The 14,561-nt window shown below is 40.8% G+C and overlaps 1 gene segment (V, D, J or C); it reads right to left on the bottom strand.

The window, feature by feature from the left end:
* Positions 1-12,907: 12,907 nt before the first annotated feature.
* On the bottom strand, positions 12,908-13,312 carry LOC119806831. The segment is given in 2 exon segments: positions 12,908-13,170; positions 13,264-13,312. Coding segments are annotated over 2 exon segments (312 nt in total).
* Positions 13,313-14,561: the final 1,249 nt, after the last annotated feature.

Below are 14,561 nucleotides of genomic sequence, written 5' to 3'. Positions count from 1 at the left end.
GAACCAATGGAAAAATAGGATAGGGATTTCATGTCTGTATTATGCATTTTCAAAAAAGTCTTTCTGCTCTTTGGACAGCTGTATAAGGTTGTAGTTGAGGTACAGCTCAAACAAAAAAACTGCACAGAGAGGCATAGAAGCAAAGATTGCATTCATTGATATCACAGTGCTAGGGAAGAACCTGGCACAGAGCAGTTTTGCATGCAAAGGACCCAAGCCCTGGAAGTTAGAAAATTTGCTAAGGCATATTTCTTTCCTTTGACTCATAGACTGATGTAATTTGAATTGAATATGGTCCATAGACTCAAGTATATGAATACTTGGTCTTTAGTTGATGATGCTATTTGGATAAGTTTAGGAGGTGTGGCCTCGCCAGAGGATATATGTCACTGGGGGTGACTTTGAGGTTTCAAAGCCCTATCTCTGTACAGGCATGTCAGATTTTCAAACCCAAGAGACCTTTTTAAAAAGGCTGTAGCTATACTGTACTACTCTTTCCTATTCTCATATCTCTTTATATTTTACATATTTTAGATAAATCTATTCTTAATTGTCCAACATATAATTTAAATCCTATTAGCATAAGTTAATAAAATATTGGGCATTTATTTGAGGAGGGAGATTAGTCAATTGATGTACACACAAAAGAAAATATAATCTCAGTTGTGTTAAACTCTTGCACATCATAAACTACAGAGTATTTAAACACACAAGTATTATAAAAAGATAATTAAGAATTCATGTGGCTGTATACATGCCTCAAAATTTCTCAGGAAGACCTAGCACTAATGCCTGATGACAATGCTTGGGTTGTCTTCTGCTGACCAGTTGACATAAAAGGGCAAGGCTGAGGCTCCATCCAAGACACAGAGGATGGTAGTGGAACACTTGAAAATAAAAAAAGACTGTGTTAGATGAGAAACATTCCTCCAGCTGTGGTTCTCATAAACTATGAGGCATTGAAGGTTTGTTTATTGTCCTTGAACCTTATCTACAAAGAGGACGTAGAACATTTGATTTATATGATTGTTGCAAAGCTTTAGGACATGTATATTAAGAACATAACACACCTTGAGAGATCATTGTTCAGATGAAGTTAACTAGGGTTGACCAAATTCCAAGAAGATACTAGTAGAGTAGTGGAAATCTTTGGTGTACACACACATGACCTTGGACTTCTTGGTGTTCCCAAACAACCTGCTTGGTTGTTTTGAACCACTCTGAGCTTAGCAGGACATTGAATTGTCTTTGAAGCAATTGATAGTATCGTTTGAAAGAATCAAACCACCATGTTCTCTCTGTAAGTGCAAAAGCAGGTTTGTACACAGAACGTAGGTGCCTTTTCAGGATGTGTCAAGATGCTGGCACAGAGACAAAGGGCTGAGGCCTTGAGTACCAAAGTGTTCATATTCAGTTCAGAGCTATAGTCAGAAAACAGTTGAGCTGCAAGTCACTCAGAGAAATTTCCTTTTCCTCTTCACACATTTCTATAAAACTCAAAGGAGAATGGAAGGACTTGACTTGGGGCTTATTAATATCAAGACACATAGGAATATCCTGAAATAGGGGAACATCACAGCAACACATGCCATCCTCTTGTTTTGATAAGCTGTCTTAGAGTTGGACGGCTCCACATCCTCTTGGGCCTGTGGGAAAAGTAGATGGCTAAAGAAAACAGGCTGAAGGTACATTGCCAGGACAAAGCGACTGACCTGAGATCTCGTCAGCAAGTTTAGCCGTTTCCCTTTTTGCATATGTGACCAACCTATTCCCAGATCAGACATCAGACAGGAATGGAATCAGAATTTATGGCCAAGCTATAACTGGTAGCTACTTCTGTGCACAGAATTGGTGCTCTGGGGTAAGAGTTGAGTTCTTGGCCAGCATTCCTTTCCTTTATTCGCTGCTTATCAGGTAATGTCAGCACAATACCATTGTTAGAATGCTTCCTGGGGTCCCGCACCCAGAATACGCAAGTCCCCATCTCTCTCTTCATATCCTGTGCTGAGTCCTTTGCTGAAGCTTGCACACATACACATCAGCTGATGACAAACAAGAACAAACAAGTTGTGATTGAAGTCTACTCTCCCAGCTCTATCTGGACATCCACATATTAGCTTTATGATCTGGGATTCAAACCATGTTGTTCTTGTTTGTTTGTCTCTATTTTTGTCTTTTATATATTTACCTTTCTGGAGCAGCGTCCTTAACCTTTGGCTTGCGTGGCAAGTCATGCTGCTCTGATCAAATCTAAAGGAAACCTGAGTTGGTAATAAGTTATTAGGAGTGAGCCGTGTGGTGGTGGCACACGCCTTTAATCCCAGCATTCGGGAGGCAGAGGCAAGCAGATCTCTGTGAGTCAAGGCCAGCCTGGTCTATAAGAGCTAGTTCCAGGACAGGCTCCAAAGCTACTGATAAACCTTGTCTTGAAAAAAAAAAAAAAACAAATGAATGAATGAATGAATAAATGAATAAATAAATTACTAGGAGTAAGATTTCTCCCAAATCAGTCTAAACTTATTGCTCAGAACTGGCTAAACAGGGTTTATCCCCTGAAGTCTGCAGTTATAGCATTCTGTATGAGTTTAGTTTATCCTTCTTGAACTATCCTGCCTCCAGAGGCCAACAGTGACCTGAAGGGGATTGTGGGTGCTAATACAACCAATGGTCCTAGATTGTAAGTTCTGTCCTTTGCGCCTTTTTTTTTTTTTTTTTTTTTTTTTTTTTTTTTTTTTTTTTTTTGGTTTTTCGAGACAGGGTTTTTCCCTGTAGTTTCTAGAGCCTGTCCTGGAGAATACATTGCTTAGTAGCTGTTTTTCTCTCTTAGAAGACACAATACATCATATACAGCCTTCTCCCAACGTGCCATACTCTGAGGTCTGAAACCCACTGCCTTTTGAGCCGCCCATCTAGTCCTGATGCTTTTCCTTGCCCTCACATTTTCATGTAACCCTGCCCTGCATTTGTAAACGACTTCTCCATTCTCCATTCTCAGTTATGCCAACGCCTTGACTAAAAGCCCTAGCTAAAAGGGCGAGATTATCATTGGAGAATGTAGTTTTTTTCCCTCTTTGAAAAAAGTGGAAAGTGCTCTAACATTCTGCAATTAGAAGTAATAAGGTTTCTACTGTTCTGCAATTAGCAGTAAACAAAGTTCTAGCTGTTCACAATTAGCATTGCCAAGTGAGCCATGAAATGCTAAGAACTCTGCAATGTGAAAATAAACACTATGGCTGGGGGCCACAGACTCCGAAGCGATTCATTAATATGCTATGCTTCCTGGTCTTCTCCCAGTAGGGAGGTCTGGGGGAAACCATGTTTGATTCTTATAAACGGAAACCGTGACACTGAAGAAAAGTGTCCTCTTAAATGGACAGCCTCCCACCTTTAGAGATGTGCCCCAAGCTGGGCCCTAAGGATAAAGAAAGAAGTTATGAACAGAAGAGAGATCAAATCCCCAGTATCCATGTGTGATAAGGCTAGGCTGGGAGCAGTAATGATCTTCTTGCCTCTCCTCCCTACAATGTGGGGGTTACAGGCATGTGTGGTTTTACATGGATACTGGGTAGCTAACAGGACTCAGAGCACTAAATACTGATGAGAATGTGGAACTAGAGACTGCCAAGATTTTAGAATTAAAAATCAGAAAAACACTTTGAAAATTTCTAACATGTTTTTAATCAGTTTAAATATGCGTATGACTTATGAGTCAATAATCCTACTCAGACATCTGTACTCAAGTGAAATAGATGTATATTCACAAAGAATGGTACATTAGCGTTCTAAGAAGCTGCAGTGCCACAAATAGATGAGAACTGGGATATGCTGGATATATTTCCATAAAAGGTAAACACATTACGACGTAATACAAACTGGAGTATTATGCAGAATCAGACCAAATAAACTACATATGAACACAAAATGAATATAGGTAAAAATGTTAATTTTGAGGAAATGTAAGAAGTAATGACTTACAGATTTACAAATCATGCCATTTATAGCAATTTGTGAACGATTTCAGCAATCTTTGAGTTGTACTTACATTTTTGTTTGTATTCAGCTTTTATCCAGCAATCAATCCTTAGCTCCTCCTAGACAAGTCTGGCTAAATGTCTCCCTCACATGATACTCTTAGTTCTGATAGTAAAAATAGATATAACTTCATTTCTAAGAGTTTCAAAAATAGATAAAAATCAAATAGTGGTGATAATTAAAATCAAATTATCTTCACCTCTCCAAGTAAATTTAGTTGGAAAAGGGATGAACAAATCATCATTTTCTTTTTAGTTGTAATGAAACTGGTATGTGAGTTTTACCAGTTAGCCATGGATTAGTTTGGACATTTTATTTCCAATTCTTTATAAAATAAAGTATTATTCAAGAGAGAATTTAAAAATTCCATAGAAGATAGGAATCCCATACAAATATGTGCTTTTATTCTGCATAGAGCAATTTCAAATCCATCAGGCAAAAGTAAATCCCTGGACACATATTTACACAAAATTCCGAGAATATGAGAAATGTTTTCGTGACTGAAATAAAGACAACCAGGCCTGAAATCAAAGTCAACTGGATTGACAAGTTTGGCTAGGAAGAGCTAAGGATTGATTGCTGGATGAAAGCTGAATAAAACAAAAATGTAAACACAATCCACAGGTTGCTGGAATTATTCCTAAATGGCTGTGACTGGCATAACTGTAAGTCTGTGAGTCGTCACTCCTCCGTCAGTACCCTGCCAGTGGTAAAACTGAGTGTTTCGCCAGGCAAACAGACCAAGCCTCTCTTCATCTGCAGGCTCCTTGGTGAGCAGCACCACATGTGGGCACAGGGCAGACACACGGATTTGCACTTCCTGTAAAGTTGAGCTATGGACCTCATGGCTTTGAAACACATAGATTCCAAATAGAGACCTTGCTCCCCAGGTGTGGACTGACTCCTGCCTGCAGGTGCCAAGGAGTGATGCAAGCTTGGAGAAGAGCGCTTACTCAAAAGTCACAAAGAAAAACATTGAAGTCTGATGTTGGGTTTCCCTCCGCAGGCTATAATTACCGTGGATTAATAAAGAACCGTTTTGAGCCTATGGCAGGGCAGAACAGAACTAGGCTGGGAAAGCTAGGCTGAATGCTGGGAGGAAGAAGGGCGGAGTCAGAGAGAAACCATGGAGTCTCCAGAGATAGATGCTGGGAATTGTACCTGGTAAATAATGATCTGTATTATTTTATTAATATTAATATTGTATATCTAGCGATATACATATTAATAAAAAATTGGTTAAATTAATATAAGAGTTAGCCAATAAGAAGCTAGAGCTAATGGACCAAGCAGCGATTGAATTAATACAGTTTCTGTGTAATTATTTCGGGTCTAAGCTAGTCGGGTGGCCGGAAACCAACAAGCAGCCTCTTCCAACAGAAGTCTTCACATATTTTAATCCAAGAGAAGGAAATCAAGCATTAGTTTCCTATCTGGATCTACTGGATTAAGACTAAAATCATTGTCCTGCCTCCACGGGTCCTAGTTTATTTTTTCTTCAGTAATTTTCCTGCTTGACCACCTTCACATCTAAGACTGCTGTTTGGCACATCTATTAATGTTTGTAGATGTGTATATTTTTTTACTTATCATAATACTGTTTTCTGCAGAGGAATCAAGGACAAGGTGGCAATACGCACTAGTGTTAAACCTGGAGAATCCCAGATGGTTTGGAAAGTTCAGAGTGCTCAGAAACTTCCTTCATTGTTTTTCTCTTTGGCAGAGAAAACAAAATTCAAATGTCACATTGGAAACTACTATTCCTTCCACTAAGTTCCTAGAGGACTCCTCATCAGATAAGGTAAGATCCAATAGCATTTGCATTTACACACAAAACGGTCCTCAGCTCTCGCTAAGATTCATGCAGTACAAGGTCATTCTGGCTGAAATTCCATTGCTGGGAGGAGGTTCAGGAAGATCGGACCTTTCCTTTGATTGGGGTAGGGGCTGAGGAAGGAGGGCCCATCTTAACTTTGTGGTTATCCTTCTTGTGCTGGCAGCACCTGGAAGTGCAATGCTGTGTTCGCTACTGGCACAGAAGTACGTGGAGGTCTGGCTGGGCCTGGCTGAGCCTAATGTCAGGGGGAAATGCTCGATCTTGTTTCTGGAGACACTGTATCCTTCGGGGACATCTCCTTCGGTAGTGCTGCCAACACTTCCTGAGTAATAGATCAGCTTCAATCCCTCTCCCGCATCTTGTCGATACCAGAACATCGAATAGTGGTTCATAGTCTGAGAACAATCCAGGGTCATCTTTCTTCCTGTCTGCGAGATCCAGTATCTAGGTATCTGAGTGATTCCAACATCTGTTAGGTCTGTTTGGAGAAAGAAGCATAAGGCAAAATAAGAAATAACATGTGTGGTGTGGGGGAAAAGAAAGAATTGAAGCAAGCGATGGTAGACTTCTCCAACAAAACACAGAACTCACCAGCTCTTAGCAGGCAAAGCATCACACAAAACAATGTGGGGATCATGGCAGGTTACAGTGAGAAGGGATTACCCCAGTTGAATGCTGTGGTCTTAGGACTGAGGACAAGAATTCTGAGCCTCCTCTGCTTGGGAATGATGGCTGGGCCTTCAGTGTCACCTCCCTCTTGCCACCACTGCAACAGGGCTCTCTTGCTCAGCAAAGCCAGCAGGAAAAGTGAGTTTGGCAGAGATACCTAGAAATGAAGGTAAACCACAACCCCGCAGTTTCCCTTTCTCCGCTGACGAGTTTGGCCGTTGTCAGCACCTGTCCTGGTAACAAGGCTGCCCTGCCCAAAACCTCCAACTGTGAGTCCCTTTAAAGTTTAGAGACATCCTCCCACCACTTGGATAGCTGTGTGCAAGCTAGAAACCCAAAATATCTTAGCTTTCATCCTTGGCCGCTTGCCCTGAGTCTCCCTAGAGATCTGTGGAGCTCAGTGCCATCTTGTGGCCAATACAGGAATTTTTTCCTGCAGTCAGCCAGCAGGACAAAACTCCAGAGGTATTAAAAGACATTTTTTATCATCAGTTTTTTTTTTTAAACCTTAATCTGAACTTTAATTGTAGTTCTCATGAATTCGTGGAATGTTCATGTTTAACATCTATCCCACCTTCATTCTACTATTGGGTCCACAACTGTTACAATTTTCTTAAAATTGTCTTTCACAAGATGGATAGGCATGAGAACTGCTGCTTAGTACAAATATTATGAATAAAGACATAGAATTCGATGCATAAGAGTAAGTTTCTTGTTAAAGAGAAACAAAATTGCCCAACCAACATACACACACACACACACACACACACAAATCTGATCATCAACAAGTGAGATCATCTTCAAGATGAGGTCAAATGTGTGAATAAAAAATAAAATGGGATCAGGCAACGGTGGTGCACACCTTTAATCCCAGCACTTGGGAGGCAGAGGCAGGCGGATCTCTGTGAGTTCAAGGCCAGCCTGGTTTACAAAGTGAGTTCCAGGACAACCAGGATTGTTATATATGGAAGCCCTGTCTTGAAAAAAACATAAACAAACAAATAAATATAAATGAAAAATAGAAATGGGAATATAAAAAAAATATAGGATATCTTATAAGTCAACTGACTTTGGGTGAAGTGGTGGTGGGGAATCGGGGCTCGGCATAATTATCTGAGGGTTTGTGGGTAACTTATACGATGGACACCTACTGATTTGAGGGGCAGGAAGAGAAGAGATAGCAGAACGGCGGGGAACAAGTTGCTTGGGTGCAAATTAGTACTACAGTGGCAGTGAGAAGAGCTTGCTGGATGCTGACTATTTGCTATCTGTGTGCCAGCCCCCAGGAATCATTTCTATATCCAGAATGTGTTCCTATCTGTCTTCTTCCACCAAGCTAGAATTGCTCTGAGTGGTTGGACTTCCTCAGTTCCAGCTCCTGGCTCCTTTTTTTTTTTTTTTCTGACTGCATCCAATGGAAGTCTTCCTCTTTTTCAAATCCCATAACTCATGATAAGAACTGGTTCCTGGTCCCATATTCAGTTATTTGTCCTTTCATTTCAACTAAAAATTTGTTGCTAACAATAAACCTACAAAGGGGCCTTCATCATTTGACGTGAATAGCATCTACATAGCCTGGTGCTCACTGTTGATTCTTCTGCTGTCATAGGTCTTACCGAGCTGAAGAGTTGAAATGATGTATGGGTATAATTAAAGTGCAAAAACCTTCCCCGGTGCTGTAAGCAGCACAAACCTGAGAAATTCTTCTTCTAATCAGTGAGAATATCAAATGAAATATAAAACAGCAAACTCTATTAAATATGTGAAAAGAGCCCATGTCCTGCAATGTCTGCAGTAGAAATATGTTATCCAGCCAAGGTATGTGCTCTGTATAAACCAGAACATAAATTAGAGATTAACCTGCTACCCAGACTCAGTAGGCAAAGTCAAAACAAACTAAAGAGAAAAATTACTTGAATTACCCCCAAAACAGGCAATTGCCATCCAAATTATAGCTTTGTTTGCTCCCAGGAGACAGGAAAAACAAAATATGGACTATTTGAGGGTGACATCTTTAAAGTAAGACATGGGCAATTCCTTGCCAAAATCATCATTCTTAAGGAAAGACATTTGGCATACAGAGTCACCCTAATTTCTGATAAACAAGTTTTAGGGGGACTAGACTACTTCTAACCAGCTAACCAGCTTGCAAGAGCACCCTATAGTGACTGGCTCTGTAATAGGTAGTTCCAGTCTTAGAGTGCTGGACTGTCTCTGAGGAATAGCAGAAACCCAAGATATATTATCAATTCTCATTTAACATTTAGGTCTCATAAACTCAAACTGGCTTCAATTACAGATGGGCAGATAATCATATTACAATATAGTTGTATTTTTAACAAATAATAGATAGCAGCATATACTAACTAAACCAAAAGAAATAAGGACACCAATTTCTAATTCCACCTTCTGGAGTTAGAAACCTCAAGGAAATTATTTCAAGTTGAAAGTCTTAGGCAGGAATCAAAAAATTCCATTTCCAGCTATTGCTTTCATGTATTAAGACTGCACTGAAATGTGAGAGAAAAATGTGCTATAGTGTAACTGTCGTGGCAAGAGTCATGGGAAATGGAAATAAAGTGGGAAAAAAAAAACCCAAATTGCTTACAACATGAGGGAGTCGGACTTTCACTGGACTGCCAGCTCACAAATAATGACACGGAGACTTCTTTTCAGAATAAAAGCTTGTCCTTAGCTTAGACTGGTCCCCCAACTACCTCTTAGAACTTAAATTAACCCGTTTATATTTATGTATGTTCAGCCCCATGGCTCCTTAGCTCCTCCATACAGTATGTCTGATTTTCTCCACATCTCACTGGCAAATCTCCATGCCTCAGATTCTTCCCAGAATTCATCTCTCTGCCCAGAAGTCCCACCTATCCTCTCCTGCCTAGCTACTGGCTGTCCAGCTCTTTATCAAACCAATCAGAAGGTGCCTTAGGCAGGTAAGGAAAGACAGAGACACATCTTCACATATTCTGAAAAATATTCAGAGTGAAGTCTTATTCCTATTTGTGTGTGTGTGTGTGTGTGTGTGTGTGTGTTTGCCAAGTAACTGCCATTAAATGTAGCAAAGATTTTTAATTAAAACATAAGACAAATTTCATACTATATAGCCTAAAGTGTCTAATGTGGCTAAAGAAGAAGATACAACTGGAGAAAGACATGACTGCAGGAGTTTCAGATACCACGGTAATCAACCAACTTCAGGAGAGGAGTCATGGACACTATATGTGACACAAGCTTGTATATGAGTAGCAACCTCAAGATTCTGTGGATGACTGGCTACGTTGGTCTGTATCACCCAGCTGCCTCTGGATACTTCTAAAATGGAACAGGTCTCAATTATTTCTCTCAGCCATATTAGCAGCCAGTGTTTAGTGAATTTCCTGGTGATGACTTTGTATAAAGGACAAGCGATGCTTGAATCTGCCTAAGAACTCTACACGCTGTGAGAAGAACGAAGTCAGAGGTTTGTGAGCAGGAAGGAAATGCCTGTGCCATGCTGTGGCTAAGCTGCTGGCACAGAGGTATATGCCTGAGTCCTCTTCATCTGTAGACTGGATCTTCAGAGTGGAGACGGAGCCCTCAGGCCTCACTGCAGAGAACCGATCGTTAGGCACCCCAGATTTGTCTGATAAAAGCTCATCCTGGAAAGACACCATGAACACTGGACCTTGCCCCAGGTTCTGTCGGTACCAGTAAAGACCTCTGTGGCCAGAAACTGGATTACACTCAAGGGCTGTATCTTTTCCCCTCTTTATAGTTCTGTACAAGGGAGACTGGGAAACTCCAGCACTAGCAAGGTCTGTGAAAACATAAGCATAAAGAAAATGGTTGTGGTAAGAGTTTATTAAACACACACACACACACACAGAGAGAGAGAGAGAGAGAGAGAGGGAGAGAGAGAGAGAGAGAGAGAGAGAGAGACAGAGACAGAGAGTTGAAAGTGGTTGATGTTCTAATGACTCACCAGTCCCCAGGAGATAGATCACCCAACAGAAGACCCTAATGCCCATGACAGAGTCAGTACAGGATGGAGGCTCAGTGAATCTGGGTCCTAGTGAGTAGGAGCAGAGGAAGATCATGATGACCCTCCTCCCCACGTGGCAGTTCCCATGGTGACTTCACTTCTGGTATCAAGAACACACAAATTGCATCTTCAATAAGTACATGGGTGACTGACTAAACATACATTTCTTCTAAAACAAAACAAAAAAAAAACAATGAATGGGTCTTTATTTTCTTCCTCAATGTGCCTGAACTGTCATATCCTTTGAAAATGAAAGAAGGCTGGTATCTATAGGTTTGAATTCTACTTTGTATTTAAAGCAAATATATATGCATATATAAATGTGGTGGTTTGAAAGAAAATGGTTCCCAAATGGAGTGGGTTAGGCAGAGACTGCTCATTCATTTCCTGGACACCCAGACCTGAATAATCACACAGAAATTATATTAATTACAACACTCTTTGGCCAAGGACTTGGGCAAATTTCTAGCTAACTAGCTCTTAATTAATCTTGAATTAACCCATTTATATTAATATATGTATTTCCACAAGGTTATGACTTACCGGAAAGGTTCTGGATCTTTCTCTTTCAGCAGATACATGGAGTCTCTCTGACTCCACCTACTCTCTCCATCTCTGTTCAGATTTTCTGCCTGGCTTTACTTTGCTAAGCCATTGACTGAAACAGTTTCCTTATTAAGTAATGGTAATAAAACATATTCTGAGCATACAGAGGGAAATCCCACATTAGAGTGGTAATATTAGGAGGGGTGACCTTGTTGGAGTAGGTGTTGTCTTGTTGGAGGAAGTGTGTCATTGTAGGGGTGAACTGTGTGTCTCCTATGCTCAAGCTATACTGTGTCACAGTTCACTTCCTGTTTCCTGTGAATCAAGATACACAATTTTCAGTCCTTCTCCAGCACCAGTACCATAAGTCTGCCTACATAACACCATGTCCCCCTATGATGATAATATGATAATCCTCTGAAACTGTAAGCTACCACAATTGAATGTTCTCCTTTGTAAGAGTTACCATGGTTATGGTGTCTACGTATCTTTAAATACCTGTTTCTCTTCATTCTACTATTCTAAAGCTTCAGAAATACCTGGACACTTGAACTTTATTTCTAGGTTTAACACACATTTATATTAAAGAACAGGCCATATGTTGATAAGAAATTCCTATGCTGAATGACAAACTAGGTTGCACACACAAATGCACCCAGTCTTGTTTAGTAAGTAAATGTTCCTCTGAAAATTCATTAATTCGTATGTATTCTGAACCCCAGACTGGATACTGGGAAGTATAAAAAGCATTCAGATACCAAAGTATAACATCAAAGACAAATGCTTCATTGGTCAGACTAAGACAACAGAACAAAACTACTCTGTTTACTACCTAATGCCAACTTCATTGTCATGGAGTGAATGTCTTTATTTTGAATTCATTTGTTCTTCTTTGAATGGATTAATCAGTCGCATTAATCTTGAGTTGCTCTTGTGTTGTAAGATTCCAGCAATATGGGAGCTTGAGAAAAAGACAGAAGCAAGAAATGAAACTGTGGGTGAGTAGGAAGAGGGCTCTGCCACAGTCATGAAAGCAATGCCTAGAACAGAAAAAAATCTCAGTAATAGGCACAGCTCACTTGAAAAGATGGTTCATTCAGAAGAAGAGCCTAGAAACCAAAGCAGGATTGAGACAGATGTAATGTCTCAGTCCAGGAGACGATAAAGACATCTTGTGCTAGTGGTATTAAATCAACTTACCTAGGCTGCAGTCATTTTCAGACTATACTTGGTAATGAAGCATTTGTGTATAATTTAGAAAAAATAAAATAGCCACCATTGTACAGTTGTACTAGGATGGTCACTGTAGTCAAGCAGTGAGGTGGTACATAGATGAAGGGGTGTTTGTTCACAGACCAAAAGGATTCCTTTCCTATGACGTGAGCTGAATCTCAGAGGGAGAATGCATTATGTGTCAAGGGAAACAGGGAGTTTATGCATCTCCAAATTACAAACCACTTTCCATCCAGGAATACTTAGACCCAAGACAAAGTCAGAATTAAAGAATCATCAGAAGAAAAATAGCAAGAGTAGAGAACCTTAAGTCCAAGGTCTGGTCCAAAATTGCCTAAGCTGGCCAGAAGATGCCCCTCAGCATAGACTAATGTTTGCATGGCACACGTTTGCTCTGCCCAAACACTCAGAGCTCCAAATTTTCCAGCACTGAGAATTCAAACATGTCACTGAGTTCCAGGGAGAGGTTCCTCTTCTCTGCATGTATCTTTATGTGCAGAGAGGAGGCAGGCACACAGCTCTGTGGTATAACTGCTGGCACAGAAGTACATAGATGTCTAGGAGGGGGAGGCTGACTTCAGAATAAGGGAGAAGTCCTCTGTGTTTGATCTGGAAACATTGTACCCCTCAGGGACGTCTCCTTTGTCAGTGATGCCAACATTATACGAGTAGTAGATTAGCCTCAGCCCCAGCTCTGGATCCTGTCGGTACCAGAACATGGAGTCATGTTTCATATCCTGAGTACATCTCATTGTCACATGTTGCCCTGTCTTCACAAGCATCGATTTCGGAGTCTGAATAATGCCAGCACTCACTGGACCTGTGGACAAACAGAAGTGACTGCTCTCACAATATCAGAAGGGTTTTTGTCTCCATTCCTTAAAATGCACACCGAGACATGCACAGAACTCACCTGCCTGCAGGAAACAGAATGCAGCACCACATAGTAAACTGAGATTCATTGCCTCGATTAAGCAGGGCAGAGGGACCGCTGAATCTCTGTGCTGTAGAAAAGAAATGGGCTCTGAAGCAAATGGCTCTGAGTTCTCAATCTCCCTACCTGGGCACCAAAGGCTTCTAGTCACCAGGGCCACACCCCTTTCTCAGAGAATCATCTCCAAAATAAAAGCCCATGAAAAGCTAAATAGAAGTCAGCTGTAATGAGAAGCTAAGTAGAAGTCAAATGCCTCTTGACATTTTTTTTTTTTTTTTTTTGGGCAAGGTAGCCTGTGAATCCATGCATATTATTTTGCCATTGAGATATAATTCCACATTTATACACTGGTCTAGAATTATAGGGAACAAACAAACACAGGATTATAGGGAATACCTCTGTGGTTTCATGGTGGTTTTTGGCTCATGTATCTCACATACCCCTTTCTGTTTACTTAATTAACCACAATTGCATTAGCATTCTCTACCTGCAGTAAATCTCTCTCCTGTCCAGTTTTTAAACCTGAGAGGGAAACCCATCATCCTTAAAGAAATTATTTGCCCTTTCTTGTCAGTTTATGACAGAGACCTGCTAACTGTATCCAGGCCATCTTTATATATAAAACCAATGAATCTGCTTCACAGGCTCCAAGCGATACCTGTAGTGGGAAGCGGAGGGGCCCGCCGGCTAGCTTTACACCTGAAATAATTACACGGAAACTGTATTCTTTTAAACACTGCCTGGCCCATAGTTTCAGCCTCTTATTGGTTAATTCTCACATCTTCCTTTAACCCATATTTAGTAATCTGGGTAGCACCACGAGGTGTGGCTTACCAGGAGAGATCTTAACCTGCGTCCATCTCGGAGAGGAGCAGCATGGAGACTCCTATGGCGACTGCCTGAAGCGTCTCCCCAACTCTACTTCCTTGTTCCCACAATTCTGTTCTGTCTACTCCACCTACCTAATTTTCTGTCTCTTAAAGGGCCAAGGCAGTTTTCTTTATTAATTAACCAATGAAAGAAACATAGACAGATAACTCTCCTCCATCAGATACCACATCAGGAATCACACCATGCTGGTGACTGGCCTCTCTTCATGGACTGTGATGGACACCCAGCATAACAAACCACCTCATGGCAAACACCTGTTCACCTGTCACATGACATCTCAAAATCGCGTTTTCGGAAATGGCTGTCAGAGCATCATTATAAAACAATATGAAGTCAGGACTGCTAGATACCCAGATGGTGGGGCTGATCTAATCGGAACTCACCAA

Source organism: Arvicola amphibius, chromosome 2 (genome assembly GCF_903992535.2).
Source record: "Arvicola amphibius chromosome 2, mArvAmp1.2, whole genome shotgun sequence".
NCBI lineage: Eukaryota > Metazoa > Chordata > Mammalia > Rodentia > Cricetidae > Arvicola > Arvicola amphibius.
Note: the sequence above shows the minus strand (reverse complement) of the source record. Positions and strands in the feature narration are given on the sequence as shown.